At 41.8% G+C, this 19,108-nt stretch overlaps 1 protein-coding gene across 4 annotated transcripts in view; it reads left to right on the forward strand.

Moving 5' to 3' along the window:
• Positions 1-19,108, forward strand: part of LOC106586418 (semaphorin-5B) — a 196,164-nt gene that overhangs the window by 64,294 nt on the left and 112,762 nt on the right. For all 4 annotated transcript variants that reach the window (XM_045707609.1, XM_045707610.1, XM_045707612.1 and 1 more), the window contains exon 3: positions 6,910-7,163. In XM_045707609.1, the coding sequence (XP_045563565.1) occupies positions 6,965-7,163 (199 nt within the window). In that variant the 5' untranslated portion in view covers positions 6,910-6,964. The remainder of the gene's footprint in view (positions 1-6,909; positions 7,164-19,108) is intronic.

Raw genomic sequence — 19,108 nt, forward strand, 5'->3', positions numbered from 1 at the left:
GCATTTCCTTGGTACTATTTGAAAGGACAAACTTTGAAGTTTGTGGAAATGTGAAAGGAATGTAGGAGAAAATAACACATTAGATTTGGTAATAGATAATACAAAGAAAAAACCAACCGCTATTTTTGTATTTTTTTGTACCATCATCTTTGAAATGCAAGATAAAAGACATAATGTATTATTCCAGCCCAGGTGCAATTTAGATATTGGCCACGAGATGGCAGCAGTGTATGTGCAAAGTTTTAGACTAATCCAAGGAACCATTGCATTTCTGTTCAAAATGTTGTATCAAGACTGCCCAAATGTGCTTAATTTGTTTATTAATAACTTTTCATGTTCAAATCTGTGAACTCTCCTCAAACAATAGCATAGTATTCCTTCACTGTAACAGCTACTGTAAATTGGACAGTGCAGTTAGATGAACAAGAATTTAAGCTTTCTGCCAACATCAGATATGTCTATGTCCTGGGAAACGTTCTTGTTACTTACAACCTCATGCTAATCACATTAGCCTACTTTTGCTCAACCGTCCTGCTGGGGATCCACCAATCCTGAAGAAGGTAAAATAACATCAAATTGATCAGAAATACAGTGTAGACATTGTTAATGTTGTAAATGACTATTGTAGCTGGAAACGGCTGATTTTTTTAATGGAATGTCTACATAGGCGTTCAGAGGCCCGTTATCAGCTACCATCACTCCTGTGTTCCAATGGCACGTTGTGTTAACTAATCCAAGTTTATAATTTTCAAAGGCTAATTGATCATTAGAAAACCCTTTTGCAATTATGTTGGCACAGCTGAAAATGGTTGTACTGATTAAAGAAGCAATAAAACTGGCCTTCTAGTTGAGTATCTGGAGCATCAGCATTTTTTGGGTTCGATTACAGGCTAAAAATGGCCAGAAACAAAGACCTTTCTTCTGAAACTCGTCTATTCTTGTTCTGAGAAATGAAGGCTATTCCATGCGAGAAATTGCCAAGGAAATGAAGATCTCGTACAGAGCTGTGTACTACTCCCTTCACAGAACAGCGCAAACTGGCTCTAACCAGAATAGAAATAGGAGTGGGAGGCCCCGGTGCACAACTGAGCAAGAGGACAAGTACATTAGAGTGTCTAGTTTGAGAAACAGACGCCTCACAAGTCCTCAACTGGCAGCTTCATTAAATAGCACCCGCAAAACACAAGTCTCAATGTCAACAGTGAAGAGGTGACTCCGGTATACTGGCCTTCTAGGCAGAGTTGCAATAAAAAGAAAAGATTAAGATAGGCAAAAGAACACAGACACTGGACAGAGGAACTCTTCCAAGAAGGCCAGCATCCCGGAGTCGCCTCTTCACTGTTGACGTTGAGACTGGTGTTTTGCGGGTACTATTTAATTAGACTAAAGAAGGCCAGTTTTATTGCTTCTTTAATCAGAACAACAGTTTTCAGCTGTGCTAACATAATTGCAAAAAGGTTTTCTAATGATCAATTAGCCTTTTAAAATGATAAACTTGGATTAGCTAACACAACGTGCGAGTTACAATAGTCATTTACAACACTACCAATGTCTACACTGTATTTCTGATCAATTTGATGTTATTTTAATGGACAAAAAATGAGCTTTTCTTTCAAAAATAAGGACGTTTCTAAGTGACCCCAAACTTTTGAACGGTAGTGTAGGTTTAATTGAGAAACGTGGATATTATGTAGGTTTAATTGAGAAACGTGGATATTATGAAGGTTTAATTGAGAAACGTGGATATGATGTAGGTTGAATTGAGAAACGTGGATATGATATAGGTTTAATTGAGAAACGTGGATATGATGTAGGTTGTATTGAGAAACGTGGATATGATGTAGGTTGTATTGAGAATCGTGGATATGATATAGGTTTAATTGAGAAACGTGGATATGATGTAGGTTGTATTGAGAAATGGGGATATGATGTAGGTTGAATTGAGAAACGAGTGCTGTATTTACTTCTGCCACAAATCAGATACCTGGGAGCATCTTCTGATCTGATGAGCTGGTGTTGGTATTCCACTGGTACTAAAGCTAACGTCGAGGTTAGCGTGTTTGTGTGAGCTTGTGGTTGTGTGTGCGTGTATGTTTTGTGTGTGTGTGTGTGTACATGTGTCCGCAACAGAAGGCTTAGTGAGAACGGCGCATTTTTCATACACTTACTGCTCATGGGGCCTCAATAATACATCCTGATATAAGATGCTTAACAATCACATCCAATCAACATAGCTTAAGATCAAATGCATCAAAGAGCCCATTGGAGTGGAACCAGTCCTCCTTGGAGACTTTCCCAACTGAAATTACCAATCTAATTTCGATTAGTTTTTTTTCTGGTTATTTTCTTGAAGCGTAAACATCAATAGCTACATCCGTTCATTCGCAGGGAAACACTTTATTTCTCTGATATGGGGTAGGTAGCCTACCTTGTTTTTTATGAACAGCACCAGTGATTGGTTGCATCCCAAATGACAGCCTATTCCCTATTTTTTGGGGTCAAAAGTAATGCACTGCATAGGAAATAGGGTACCATTTGGGACACAGACATTGTCTTCTCAATGGGCTGGAAGCAATTTAATCAGTGTCCTAATTGATTCAGATGAGATTTGGTTGAAGGACTTTCTATTGAGTTGTAATTAGAAGCAGTCCCCTGGGCAACAGGGTAGAGAGTAGACCCATCCGGATGAGGGAAGGTGCAGGCAGAGCACTCAGGGCCCTAAATCATCCATCTCCGGTATGGCGAAGCAGAGTGGAGCCGGAGAGGAGAGCCAGTGATTCATCCTAAGCCTTTATGGCTGGTAGGAGAGAGAAACTGTCTGACACACCTGCTGGCCCAGCGGCCTTGTGGAATGGGATAAAAGCCCTCTGACATTATTAAAAGACAAGAGTGTTTTAAAGGAGTTTTTATGGCCTCCATTCGTCCGCTCCACCTCTCCCATCCTGTCCGTTACTTTAGTTTTAGTGAAAAGGCAACATTTTGAGTGAGGCTGTTGCGTTTAAAAGGTCTGAAAGACTGGGGGGGGGGCGTTAATCGGACTTTACTCTCTCTCACCTTGCTTTTAGATACGCAGTATGTGGATATCACTTAGAGGGTAGGGAAAACATATTTAGCATTTTGGTCTAGAAGACGTATCTCCCTCGCTTTTGATGCTTTTTCTTTGAGGGTATTTTCATGGCCTACGATACATCATCAATCTCTGAGCTGCTCTTTCTCTCTTCAGAACGGTTTCTCTGATGTGTCTTGACACACGCTGTGGGCTCAGTGCAAACACTCTACTCCACCTGGCCCCATCTACTTAAGACCTGGTTCAATATATTCACTGTTACCATAGCTACAGGATGGCATCCAATGTCAGTGAGTGAGCTGAGAGACAATATGAAATCAGAGCAATCTCAATGACTGGACCTCCCACCTCCTGTGTGTGTGTGTGTGTGTGTGTGTGTGTGTGTGTGTGTGTGTGTGTGTGTGTGTGTGTGTGTGTGTGTGTGTGTGTGTGTGTGTGTGTGTGTGTGTGTGTGTGTGTGTGTGTGTGCCTCAAGGACTGTACCTCCTGCTTCCAACAGTAGTCTCTCTGCTCGATTGTCAGAGGGCTATTGACAAGGGACGTGTCTGGGCATTCATTAGTCAAAACCCCTGGAAGTTCCCCTCTAAGCCATGAGCACACTGTCCACAGTCCATGGATAATTTACTGACTGACTCCTTCTCCCAGCCAGTGTGTGTGTGTGTGTGTGTGTGTGTGTGTGTGTGTGTGTGTGTGTGTGTGTGTGTGTGTGTGTGTGTGTGTGTGTGTGTGTGTGTGTGTGTGTGTGTGTGTGTGTGTGTGTGTGTGTGTGTGTGTGTGTGTGTACCTGTGTCACAGAGAATCGACCACCTTGGTTTCAACTTGGCAAATAGCATTCAAGCAGGAGAACATCAGAGAGGGTGTCCTACACTCTTAGAAAAAAAGGTGTTATCTAGAACCTAAAAGTTTTTTGGGGCTGTCCCCATAAGAGAACCCTTTGAAGAACAATGTTTGGTTCCAGGTGGAACCTATTTGGTTCCAGGTATAATTGTTTTGGATTCCATTTAGAACCCTTTTCACAGAGGGTTCTACATGGAACCCAAAAGGCTTCTACCTGGAACCAAAAAGGGTTTGTTTTCCTATGGGGACAGCCGAAGAACCCTTCTGGAACCTTTTTTTCAAAGAGTGTAGTTGGCCTCTTTGATTGTCCTCGCTAAGGGAGCAGTGGTGGACACACTCACCCAGGCACACACACACACTTGGTGCCAGGTCTGCCTGCTTCCTGTGACTCAGAGGGGACTGTGACCAGCTGTTCAAGGCTTTAATTCTCCAGTATTGTGAGTTAGACGTGTGTGTGAGTACGTGTGTGTGATTTGATGATGTGTGTATGTAGACTAATGAAACCACATCTGTCCACCCAAAGTGCCAGTGGAGCCTAGTCTACACACTCACACCTCCACCTGCTGTTAGCGTTTACCCATGGGTCTAGTTGACTGTGTCTGTGCCAAGACCAGCACTGCTCTGTGGGTTGTAGAGCTGCTGCTGCTGGCCCTCCTGGTCTTCTCTCTCTACACCAGCCAAACACTATTTTAATTAACACCAGTTCTATTTTAGTGTAGGGACTACTTTTAAGTTTGAATATACTTTACATAGCAGTGTATCTAACAGTAGTGTTTTCCTTTCTCGCAGATTCACTGCAAATGTTTCACCGCAAATGATGTTGTAGCTAGGGTTGACATGAGGAATATTGCAACAAGTAACCCATCCCTTCTTGAAAATGCTTTCCGTGAAAACGCACGGAATGCTGTATGCTCAGGGCTTTTCGATGTATGTCTAGTGGCACTTCTGTGTTCCTTGGCATCTACCCTGAGCCTGTTGTGTTGACTGTTACTGTATTGTAATGACAAACACCCCAGCAGCTCATTTGCATTTGCCTAATTAGTTACCAGCTGTAGTAAGAGGGAGTGGGTTAATGGATTGTGGGCAATAAGGTTGATTTTAAACTCAACCAACCTAATAATGTGTTATTGATCGGTCCATTTAAAGGAATACTATTACAAGGAGACCTAACCCTGTGAATGTGAGAGCAGGAAGTAAGTTATTAATCTACTTTACTGATATTACGTGCCACAATGGTAACATTGTAAGAAGGCGCAAGGGTGGGTGATGATGGACTACAGGTTTCAGCCAGGCTGTATTCCCTTGTATATTATGTCTGCAGGAAATTACATTTACTACGGAGGAGGAAGTGGAGAATTGTGTAGTACTGTTCAAGGCTGCTTAACACAGTTTATTCTGGAGTGGCTGAACTGAAATGCACTGAAAAAAAATATCTTGATTCGACGTACAATAAGGTTGTTGAGCAAACTCACAACAACATTTTTTGTCTGAAAATGTTGTTGAGCAAATTCACAATCCTATTGCAACGGGTTACCTTACAATTGTACGTTGAATCAACTTTCTACTTTTTTTACTGTGTGGCTGAAGGAAAAGACAATGCGCTTAACCTGACCTGGAGCCAGTGAAGTGCAGCCAAAATGTAAAGTTTACATGAGGGAAAAAAGACGCAACTATCGCTCTTCAAGTTAAAACATTCGGCCAGTAGGTCAAAACATGAATGCTTTTATCTTAAATAAATTACATTTTAAGAATGAGAACTCATGTGAACTCAGATTGCAGCAATGCCTAGGCAACTTAAGTACTGTGAGAGGTGTTGGGATGAAATGATGACTAAGATATTTCAGCTCTTCATGTGCGTTATCTACTCAAAACAATTAGTTTAAAACATTTTTTTAAGCATAGGGATCTCTCTAGAGAACAGCTGAAGAGAGCGTTTTTCTTGTGTTAAGCACATTTCTATGAGCCATAGATTTGAAGCTCACAGTGTTCTGGTACATTAACTCATGGTAACTTGCACCCCATTGAACAATCCACTACCCTTTCATTCAATTTTCTGATTTTAATCAGCCGTTAAATTAACTTCTGAGGTTTAATTGCGTATTTTGAATGATTATGGTGAGGTCAGGGGTTAGGGACTTCACAGACATGGCTCCTCAGTGTTTAAGTGTCTCTGTTTGCAATTTTCTCTCCTCACTCTCTCACCTGTCTCTTTGTTTTTCACTTGTTTCATATTCATATACACTTAGAAAAGTCCTTGTTTTTGAAAGAAAAGCACAATTTATGTCCATTACAATAACATCAAATTGATCAGAAATACAGTGTAGACATTGTTAATGTTGTAAATGACTATTGTCGCTGGATACGGCCGATTTTTTTATGGAATATCTACATAGGTGTACAGAGGCCCATTATCAGCAACCATCACTCCTGTGTTCCAATGACACGTTGTGTTAGCTAATACAAGCTGCAAAGAAAAGTTGCAAAGTTGCAAAGAAAAAGCCATATCTCAGACTGGCCAATAAAAAGAAACGATTAAGATGGGCAAAAGAACACAGACACTGGACAGAGGAACTCTGCCTAGAAGGCCAGCATCCCGGAGTCACAGTTGACATTGAGACTGGTGTTTTGCGGGTACTATTTAATGAAGCTGCCAGTTGAGGACTTGTGAGGCGTCTGTTTCTCAAACTAGACACACTAATGTACTTGTCCTCTTGCTCAGTTGTGCACCGGGGCCTCCCACTCCTCTTTCTATTCTGGTTAGAGCCAGTTTGCGCTGTTCTGTGAAGGGAGTAGTACACAGCGTTGTACGAGATCTTCAGTTCCTTGGCAATTTCTCGCATGGAATAGCCTTCATTTCTCAGAACAAGAATAGACTGACGAGTTCCAGAAGAAAGTCTCCGGGTGTGTCAGGAACCAGAAGTGTTATCATGCAACCGCAGACTCTTTGCAACACATCTTCTTTTTCAAACTCTCTCTCTCATTCTTCCCTTCTTCTTTTCTCACAGTTGTATCCCAGAGGCCCACCTTGGCAGTTAGAGGAAAGGCTCCGCCCCCATCACCATGACAGCAGCGTTGCCACGGAACGCTGCCCCCCTGTCCGTGCCTGGCCTGTTGCTCCTCCCCCTGCTTCTGCTGCCCCTCCCCATCGCACTGTCCCAGAAACCCATGCTGCCCTCCCCACCCGCCCCCACGCCCACCCCCCAGTACCTGTCCCGGGCGGAGTGTACCCGGAGAGAACACCCTGTGGTCACCTTCCAAGGTAAGTCTTAATATACTGTACACACCCTCCTGATTGGACAGAGCCATTCACGAGGCCCTTCCTCTAACGAATGTATGCAAACTTGATTATTTACAGTAGACTTAAACCCATTGTATTACTAAACATCACATTGGTCTTAGATCCCCCATTTATAACACTCTCAATTCTTTCACCTCTTTAATGCATAGTTTCATGACCTAAAGGCTTTTCTTCTTGAACCAAAGTTTGGATGAAATTGTTTGACCTAAGAATGTTTTGCCAAAGGGATCAGTGTGAAATAGTACACCCATTATGATTTAATCAGTGAAGAGAATGACTGAATAGACTCCAAGCCTAACAGGTTACAGGGAGGAGCAGCCCTTTGTACAGACAAGCTCTATAGCCATCTCTCATATCACGCTATACAGCAGGGGTCTCCAACCTTTTCTAGCAGGAGAGCTACTTAAAAAAAGATTAAACATGTCGCGAGCGACATTCTTTTTTTATAGCTTTCAAATAGGCACATTATTCTCTTCTCCTCTACCCTGAAACTCTTCACCGGGTCCTTGGTGTTCAGAGATGTGCTTTCTGTCAATATACTGTACCTAGTAAGATAGTGGTTAATAAACAATATTTTGGCATGACAGCCCCATAGAATTATCTTTTGTATTTTCCCAAATTCTGTTTCTGTTTTTTCCTGTTTTGGGTTTTTTTTCTGTTTTTTACTCTTAATATTAAAATGATTCATAAAGACACAGCGGATGTGGATGTTCGGAGTCGATGTCAATGCTTAAATCACAGCAGAAAACCGTTTTTGAGGTCTGGGAAAAAAACTAAATAATTTAGATTGTTTTTGTGTAATTCCCCTTTAATTGCACATTTAGCAAGAGAGGAAATGTGTCAATCTAGCGATGTTTCTGCTGTTAGGCCTACTGCTGCAGCACATGTCATGACAGTTTGCAAAACAATGGCAACCCAATTGATACAAATAATCATGATATAGTTCTGTCAGGTAAACCTACTTTGTATTTAACAGTTAACATTTAATTGTGAAGGTTTTTAGGGAAAGTCTTTCTGTCTACCCACAAGAAGGCTATCATTAGCATCGACAACAAACAGACAAGGGCAATATTGCTGGAAATGAATTGGCTGTTTAAACCAATAGTAGGTAGCCAGGGGTTGGATAATGTCAATGTGGCTTTGATTGGATAGTAGCCAGGCGCTTTATGTTTACGACAGTTTGCAAAGGAACACATGAAAAAAATGCACATACTTTCGGGAATTGATTGGCTGCGAGCTACTGATAGCTTGTGATCTACCTGTTGGAGAACCCTGATATACAGAGAAAAACAGAGATGCTTTATGTTGATGCCAGCACCGTTTGACAGACATACCAGTAAGACAGGGAGAAACACTTTTCATTTCAATCTTTCTGGCTGCCAGCTTCAATAATTCCACATGTCGGTTGGTTTACACACACTCAAATGCACATACGCAAATACACACATAAGAGACAGAGAGAACATTGTGTACAGAGATACCCCCTTTGTCTTCTCTGTTCATCTATGCAGCAGGTTAAGAAACAAGGTGTTCTCCATAGTGAGAACTAGACATGCAGAGTGAAGGAGGGAGGATAACACTGAAATGGCTGTGTTTATTTCAGGAGAAGGAGGTGTTTTTGTTAACCTTTCCAAGGGCCATGAATAGATAGATTGGTCAAATAAATTCCGTTCAGTGTGTGGAAAGAAAGACGGAAATAAATAAATAGTGAAGTGATAGCTAGAGGTTTTACTTATTATTGGAAATATGCCCAAACCTCTCTAAAATCAATGGGTCATATGAACATTTCCTGGGGCCCCTATAGCCTGCTTTTATTGCAGTGCAACATTATCACCTGAAATGGAGTTCTTTTCCATGGCCAGTTTATTAATGTGATCATGAGGTCCTCCGGGGTCCAGGTGGAGGGCTGGAAGCCAAGGAGGACTATTTATTTTCCAAATGATTCCATTTTCCATTTACAGATTCAGATTTTAATGAATCAGTAGAAAAGAGCAGGGGATGTCGTTAAGACTATTCAATGTCACCGTTTCAGCACAAGGCCGTTCTCAAGGCCTATTCAGTATCTGTAATGGTAAGTTACCTGGATCAGAAATATCCTTTCACTCCGCTCCATTCATACCTAGCTACCTTCAGTGTGCTTACAGCTACCAGATAATCCTTAGACTGATGTCAGTGCTGCCTACTGCACATCAAAGGCATACTTTACCCACTTTAGGATGACTCTCACAGATGGAAAGCAGACGGCCCATTTGCTTAGCATAGGTGGCAGTATAACCCTTTATGTGGGGGCAGCAGCTATAGAAATGCCGGAACAATGAAGGTGTCAGGCTGAACCTGAGATTAGTCCCAGTGATTGATGAACGTTTTATTGCAGGGTGGTGGAGCGGTCACTGAGCCAAGTCACCTTGTGGAGGGGTGGGGTGGGTTGCACACGGGATGGGGGCCCTTTTAATCTGGCTGGGGATGTGTGTGTGTGTGTGTGTGTGTGTGTGTGTGTGTGTGTGTGTGTGTGTGTGTGTGTGTGTGTGTGTGTGTGTGTGTGTGTGTGTGTGTGTGTGTGTGTGTCTGAGCAGGGAGAAGGGATCAGGATCAGGGGCATCTTCTTGGCCTTTCTAGCTTCTGAAGCTGGTGCACTTCACTGGAGCATGGTGTTCCATCCTCATTTAGGGGCCCCTTCCCCATCCTCTTAAGATGTTCCTGGTGGCGGTGTGTTACCCGCTATACCGTGGAGGCCCCTCTGCATTGAAAAGGCTTAAACGCCAAAATGGATCTCATGCCGAAAAAAGTCCCCTGACTGGCAGTAAGGCCCCTGACTGTATAAATTACAGTAAAGGTAACAGTCACCGTGCACTATTGCTGTTGAAGGACTGGACACGTCACTGAGTTTGTCCCAGTTGTTGTTGACAAACGTGATCATTATCATACTCAAGGTGTTGGAGAGAGAAACTGGATAAGGCTCTCTGTCATTATCATCCTCTCTGTCACCTCTGTCCCAGTGGCCAGTATCACATCTCACATCTATCCATCAAATGAGGCCTGTAGGAGGGATAATCTAGCACGGTAAGAGGTGGTGCCAGAGTATCACCTCACAATCATCTCCTCTCACAATCCATCCAGAGATCTGAGGCATGGAACCTCCATTCCTCCACCCTGGAGATGCCAAGTAGCCTAATCTCTCCTCTGAGCCTCCCAGTGATAGCCTGGTCCCAGATCAGATTGTGCTGTCTTGCTAACTTCTATGGTCATTGTCATTCCACAGCCATAGGAGTTGGCTATACAGCACAAACAGATCGTAGGTTAGCGATTTCATCATGAATGTTGTTCTGGAGGCAGCTCTGCAGAGTGGTCACTAGCCGGCACAGCCACAGTCATAACATCTGATTTTAAACCTAACCTTAACCTTAACCAACTGCTTTCACTAATTCCTAACCCTAACCTTAAATTAAAACCAAAAAGCTAATGTTTGTTTTCAGGAATTTTTACAATGTAGCCAATTTTGACTTTACAGCTGGCACATCTAGTAGAAATAGCTCAGTTCTGCCTCCAGGACAAGACTCATCCCAATACACGTCAACCTGCAAAGAGATCTGGGAACAGGCTGTCCTGTTGAGGCCCTGACCATCCTTAGGCAGAGTCTGAAATGGCACCCTACTCCCTAGTGTCTGGTCAAAAGTATTGCACTACATAGGGAATAGGTTGCCATTTCAGACACAGACATAGTTTGTCTGACCACGCAGTACACCATCTTCAGACTCAGAAAGGATTGATTCAGCCCACTAGTACAGATTTACCCTGTCATCCATCCTGACCATTCTACCACCCACAGAGAAAATAGCACCCATAACAAGGATGTAACCATGATAATGCCAGGCACCTAGATGCACTCTACTGCTATGGGTCCATACCAGAGAGCAGTTGACTTGAACAGTGAACCCCACCAAGCTTGCTGTACAATTCAGAGCAACTTGGCCACTGATTTGGAGGTGGGGTGTGGGCAGAGTTGTGTCTGTAATTTCAGCCTGCTGTCATGATGATTTCCACTGGGGTTGTGTGTGAATAGGGAAGAGGAAGAAAAGGCATTTTAGTTGAAAATTGCACATTTTCCTCTCAGAATTGTCACTCTTAAAGCTGGTTCACCTGCTTCGTGAACTCGGTGAACCAAGTTGCAGAGCCATCTTCTCGCCTCTTTCCTCTCCTCTTTTCTCCCTCGCCTCCATCTCTGCCTCCCTCCCTCTTCTCTCCTCTTTCCCTTCCTCTCCTTCTCTCCTCTTTCCCCTCCTCTCCTCATCTCTCAACCCAGAGCTGCTGTAATAGGCAGTGGATTGTTTAGTCTTCTCCGGCAGGATTGTCTCGCTATCTGTCCTCGGATAATGACGCTGTCGTTTAAGCCGTGTCACCGTCCAAAGGGCCTCTTGAGAAAGAGAGTGAAAGAGCGCAAGAGAGAGGAAGAGGAAGAGAGAGAGAGAGAGAAGGTAAAAATTCTCTGTGTCGTGATAACGGATAGGAAAGGGAGGTGTGAAAGTTTGAGCCCCAGTGTGTGATTTGACTGGTCCTGTGATGGGTCCATCAGTCATTGTGTTGAATGGTCCTCCAACACTTCAGTTCTCCTCAGACTGTTTTTAGCAGGCTGCTAGTGGGGATGCTGCTGGGGCTGCATGGTCACTTCTGATTGGCTATCTCACTCAGAGCCTGGGGAAGGAGGAAAATAATGGATGGAGGGGAAAGATTTTGACTTTATTGGCACTTCAGTTGAGTTAAAGGTAGCGGGAGTGGTATTCTCTCTCTCTTTGTCTCTCTCTCTTTGTCTCTCTCTCTTTGTCTCTCTCTCTCTCTTTGTCTCTCTCTCTCTCTTTGTCTCTCTCTCTCTCTCTTTGTGTCTCTCTCTTTGTCTCAAATTCAAATTCAAGCTGCTTTATTGGCATGAAAAACATTGTCAATATTGCTAAAGCATCAATGTATACAATATACATTGTAATAAAATGAGAAACAATAACAAATAATATAAAATGGCAGTAAATAATAATACAAAATTAAATACAAAAATAATAACAGTAAAATGGTAACGGTCAATAGTAGAATGTAATGTAATAACTATAAAAATCTAAATATATATCTAAATCTAAATATGGAAAATGAAACTATAACTAACTTATAACTAAAACTAACGGTCATCTTCACCATTACATCAGTACTACAACTACTATCATCATTACCACTACTACTACCACCACCATCACTAAACTGTTATCATTACCATTACCACCCATACCACTACTACTACCACCACCATCACCAAACTGTTATCATTACCATTACCACCCATACCACTACTACTACTACTACCACCATCACTAAACTGTTATCATTACCATTACCACCCATACCACTACTACTACCACCACCATCACTACACTGCTATCATTACCATTACCACCCATACCACTACTACTACTACTACCACCATCACTAAACTGTTATCATTACCATTACTACCCATACCACTACTACTACCACCACCATCACTAAACTGTTATCATTACCATTACTACCCATACCACTACTACTACCACCACCATCACCAAACTGTTATCATTACCATTACCACCCATACTACTACTACTACTACTACCACCACCATCACTAAACTGTTATCATTACCATTACCACCCATACCACTACTACTACTACCACCAACACTAAACTGTTATCATTACCATTACCACCCATACCACTACTACTACTACTACCACCATCACTAAACTGTTATCATTACCATTACTACCCATACTACTACTACTACTACCACCATCACTACACTGCTATCATTACCATTACCACCCATACCACTACCACTACTACTACTACTACTACCACCATCACTAAACTGTTATCATTACCATTACCACCCATACCACTACCACTACTACTACTACCACCACCATCACTAAACTGTTATCATTACCATTACCACCCATACCACTACTACTACTACCACCACCATCACTAAACTGTTATCATTACCATTACCACCCATACCACTACTACTACCACCACCATCACTAAACTGTTATCATTACCATTACCACCCATACCACTACTACTACTACCACCACCATCACTAAACTGTTATCATTACCATTACCACCCATACCACTACTACTACCACCACCATCACTAAACTGTTATCATTACCATTACCACCCATACCACTACTACTACTACTACCACCACCATCACTAAACTGTTATCATTACCATTACCACCCATACCACTACTACTACTACTACTACTACTACTACTACCACCACCATCACTAAACTGCTATCATTACCATTACCACCCATACCACTACTACTACTACTACCACCACCATCACTAAACTGTTATCATTACCATTACCACCCATACCACCACTACTACTACCACCATCACTAAACTGTCATCGTTACCATTACCACCCATACCACTACTACTACTACTACTACCACCACCATCACTAAACTGTTATCATTACCATTACCACCCATACCACTACTACTACTACTACCACCATCACTAAACTGTTATCATTACCATTACCACCCATCCACCACTACTACTACTACCACCATCACTAAACTGCTATCATTACCATTACCACCCATACCACTACTACTACTACCACCACCACCATCACTAAACTGCTATCATTACCATTACCACCCTTACCACTACTACTACCACCACCATCACTAAACTGTTATCATTACCATTACCACCCATACCACTACTACTACTACCACCATCACTAAACTGTTATCATTACCATTACCACCCATACCACTACTACTACTACCACCACCATCACTAAACTGTTATCATTACCATTACCACCCATACCACCACTACTACCACCACCATCACTAAACTGTTATCATTACCATTACCACCCATACCACTACTACTACTACCACCACCATCACTAAACTGCTATCATTACCATTACTACCCATACCACTACTACTACTACCACCACCATCACTAAACTGCTATCATTACCATTACCACCCATACCACTACTACTACTACCACCACCATCACTAAACTGTTATCATTACCATTACCACCCATACCACTACTACTACTACCACCACCATCACTAAACTGCTATCATTACCATTACTACCCATACCACTACTACTACTACCACCACCATCACTAAACTGCTATCATTACCATTACCACCCATACCACTACTACTACTACTACCACCATCACTAAACTGCTATCATTACCATTACCACCCATACCACTACTACTACTACCACCACCACCATCACTAAACTGCTATCATTACCATTACCACCCTTACCACTACTACTACCACCACCATCACTAAACTGTTATCATTACCATTACCACCCATACCACTACTACTACTACCACCATCACTAAACTGTTATCATTACCATTACCACCCATACCACTACTACTACTACCACCACCATCACTAAACTGTTATCATTACCATTACTACCCATACCACTACTACTACTACCACCACCATCACTAAACTGCTATCATTACCATTACCACCCATACCACTACTACTACCACCACCATCACTAAACTGCTATCATTACCATTACCACCCATACCACTACTACTACCACCACCATCACTAAACTGCTATCATTACCATTACCACCCATACCACTACTACTACCACCACCACCATCACTAAACTGCTATCATTACCATTACCACCCATACCACTACTACTACCACCACCATCACTAAACTGTTATCATTACCATTACCACCCATACCACTACTACTACCACCACCATCACTAAACTGTTATCATTACCATTACCACCCATACCACTACTACTACTACCACCACCATCACTAAACTGCTATCATTACCATTACTACCCATACCACTACTACTACTACCACCACCATCACCAAACTGTTATCATTACCATTACCACCCATACCACTACTACTACTACCACCACCATCACTAAACTGTTATCATTACCATTACCACCCATACCACTACTACTACTACCACCACCATCACTAAACTGCTATCATTACCATTACTACCCATACCACTACTACTACTACCACCACCATCACTAAACTGCTATCATTACCATTACCACCCATACCACTACTACTACTACCACCACCATCACTAAACTGTTATCATTACCATTACCACCCATACCACTACTACTACTACCACCACCATCACTAAACTGCTATCATTACCATTACTACCCATACCACTACTACTACTACTACTACTACCACCATCACTAAACTGTTATCATTACCATTACCACCCATCCACCACTACTACTACTACTACCACCATCACTAAACTACTATCATTACCATTACCACCCATCCACCACTACTACTACTACCACCATCACTAAACTGTTATCATTACCATTACCACCCATACCACTACTACTACTACCACCACCATCACTAAACTGTTATCATTACCATTACCACCCATACCACCACTACTACCACCACCATCACTAAACTGCTATCATTACCATTACCACCCATACCACTACTACTACCACCACCATCACTAAACTGTTATCATTACCATTACCACCCATACCACTACTACTACTACCACCACCATCACTAAACTGTTATCATTACCATTACTACCCATACCACTACTACTACTACTACCACCATCACTAAACTGTTATCATTACCATTACCACCCATACCACTACTACTACTACCACCACCATCACTAAACTGTTATCATTACCATTACCACCCATACCACTACTACTACTACTACCACCATCACTAAACTGTTATCATTACCATTACTACCCATACTACTACTACTACTACTACTACTACCACCAACATCACTAAACTGTTATCATTACCATTACCACCCATACCACTACTACTACTACCACCACCATCACTAAACTGTTATCATTACCATTACTACCCATACCACTACCACTACTACTACCACCACCATCACTAAACTGCTATCATTACCATTACTACCCATACTACTACTACTACTACTACTACTACCACCACCACCATCACTAAACTGTTATCATTACCATTACTACCCATACTACTACTACTACTACTACCACCACCATCACTAAACTGCTATCATTACCATTACTACCCATACTACTACTACTACCACCACCATCACTAAACTGTTATCATTACCATTACCACCCATACCACTACTACTACTACCACCACCATCACTAAACTGTTATCATTACCATTACCACCCATACCACTACTACTACCACCACCACCATCACTAAACTGCTATCATTACCATTACTACCCATACTACTACTACTACTACTACTACTACCACCACCATCACTAAACTGTTATCATTACCATTACCACCCATACCACTACTACTACTACCACCACCATCACTAAACTGCTATCATTACCATTACTACCCATACTACTACTACTACTACTACTACTACTACTACCACCACCATCACTAAACTGTTATCATTACCATTACCACCCATACCACTACTACTACTACCACCACCATCACTAAACTGTTATCATTACCATTACTACCCATACCACTACTACTACTACCACCACCATCACTAAACTGCTATCATTACCATTACTACCCATACTACTACTACTACTACTACTACTACTACCACCACCACCATCACTAAACTGTTATCATTACCATTACCACCCATACCACTACTACTACTACCACCACCATCACTAAACTGTTATCATTACCATTACCACCCATACCACTACTACTACTACCACCACCATCACTAAACTGCTATCATTACCATTACCACCCATACCACTACTACTACTACTACCACCACCATCACTAAACTGTTATCATTACCATTACCATCCATACCACTACTACTACTACCACCATCACTAAACTGCTATCATTACCATTACTACCCATACTACTACTACTACTACTACTACTACTACCACCACCATCACTAAACGGCTATCATTACCATTACTACCCATACTACTACTACTACTACTACCACCACCACCATCACTAAACTGTTATCATTACCATTACCACCCATACCACTACTACTACCACCACCATCACTAAACTGCTATCATTACCATTACCACCCATACCACTACTACTACTACCACCACCATCACTAAACTGTTATCATTACCATTACCACCCATACCACTACTACTACTACCACCACCATCACTAAACTGTTATCATTACCATTACTACCCATACCACTACTACTACTACCACCAACATCACTAAACTGTTATCATTACCATTACCACCCATACCACTACTACTACCACCACCATCACTAAACTGTTATCATTACCATTACCACCCATACCACTACTACTACTACTACCACCACCATCACTAAACTGCTATCATTACCATTACTACCCATACTACTACTACTACTACTACCACCACCATCACTAAACTGTTATCATTACCATTACTACCCATACCACTACTACTACCACCACCATCACTAAACTGCTATCATTACCATTACTACCCATTCTACTACTACTACTACCACCAACATCACTAAACTGTTATCATTACCATTACTACCCATACCACTACTACTACCACCACCATCACTACACTGCTATCATTACCATTACCACCCATACCACTACTATTTGGAATGATAAACAACAATAATAATAGTAATAACAATAATAGTAATAATAAGTAAGTGACTGTTTACTATGACGATGTTATTATTCAGTGTCCCTCAGGCTATGGCAGGCAAATACATACTTGGCTGCAAGAGGAGCCATTGCTCCTTCGCCCATGAGTATTTTTAGTTTTTCCTCTGGGTTTAATAAGTTCAAATTTGGAATAAATGTAGTCATTTCTGTGAATAATGAATCTCTTTGTGAGGAATATTTATCACAGTAAATGGGAAAGTGCATCTCTGTCTCTACCTCCCTGTCGTGCAGTGGCCACATACACGCTCCTCTTTGGGTAGCCATGTCTTTTTATATCTGCCGGTTTCTACTGCCAATCGGTGGTCACTCAGCCTGTACTTGGTAAGGATATGTCTCTGCTTCGTATCTCTGACAGAGTAGAGATAATCAGCCAATTCATATTCTCTGTTTAGGGTCAGATAGCAATTTAGTCGGCTTTTGGATTTTGTTTCGTTTTTCCAATGTTGTAAATATGAGTCCTTTGATTGGTTCATGATTTAGTTTATTTGAATTCTTTCTTTTGAAGCAGTGCTGGTGTCAGCTTGGTTGGTGAGGTCCAACACCAGCTGACTGAGAGGGCTCGTTTCTGGGCTCAGCTCTTGGGTTTGAAGTGCTTTAAATTGCAGACTTGAATTTAGATGTGGCCAAAATGTTCATGATCTTTTCTGTATTTTCATTATTACTGGAAAGCAGCCCAATTCTGCCCTACATGCATTAGTTGGTGTATTTCTCTGGACTTGTAGGATTTTCCGACAGAATTCTGCATGTAGGCCTTCAATTGGATGTTTGTCCCACATTTTAAAGTCCAGTTTATTGAGTGGCCCCCAAACCTCACTTCCGTAAAGAGCTATTGGTAGGATTACACTGTCAAATATTTTGGTCCAAATTCTAATTGGGATGTTGATTTTGAATAATTTCATTTTTATTGCATACAATGCTCTGCGGGCTTTTTCTTTGAGTGTATTCACTGCCATATTAAAGTTTCCCGATGCAGACTGTTTACACAAATTCCCCTGTAATTATTGGGGTCTGATTTGTCTCCACTTTTGTGGATAGGGGAGATGAGCCCCTGGTTGCAGCCAGAAGTTAAAACCATGTTGAACAATTTAAGAACAGCATTTTGCAACTCAGGT

Source organism: Salmo salar, chromosome ssa25 (assembly GCF_905237065.1).
Source record: "Salmo salar chromosome ssa25, Ssal_v3.1, whole genome shotgun sequence".
Taxonomy (NCBI): domain Eukaryota; kingdom Metazoa; phylum Chordata; class Actinopteri; order Salmoniformes; family Salmonidae; genus Salmo; species Salmo salar.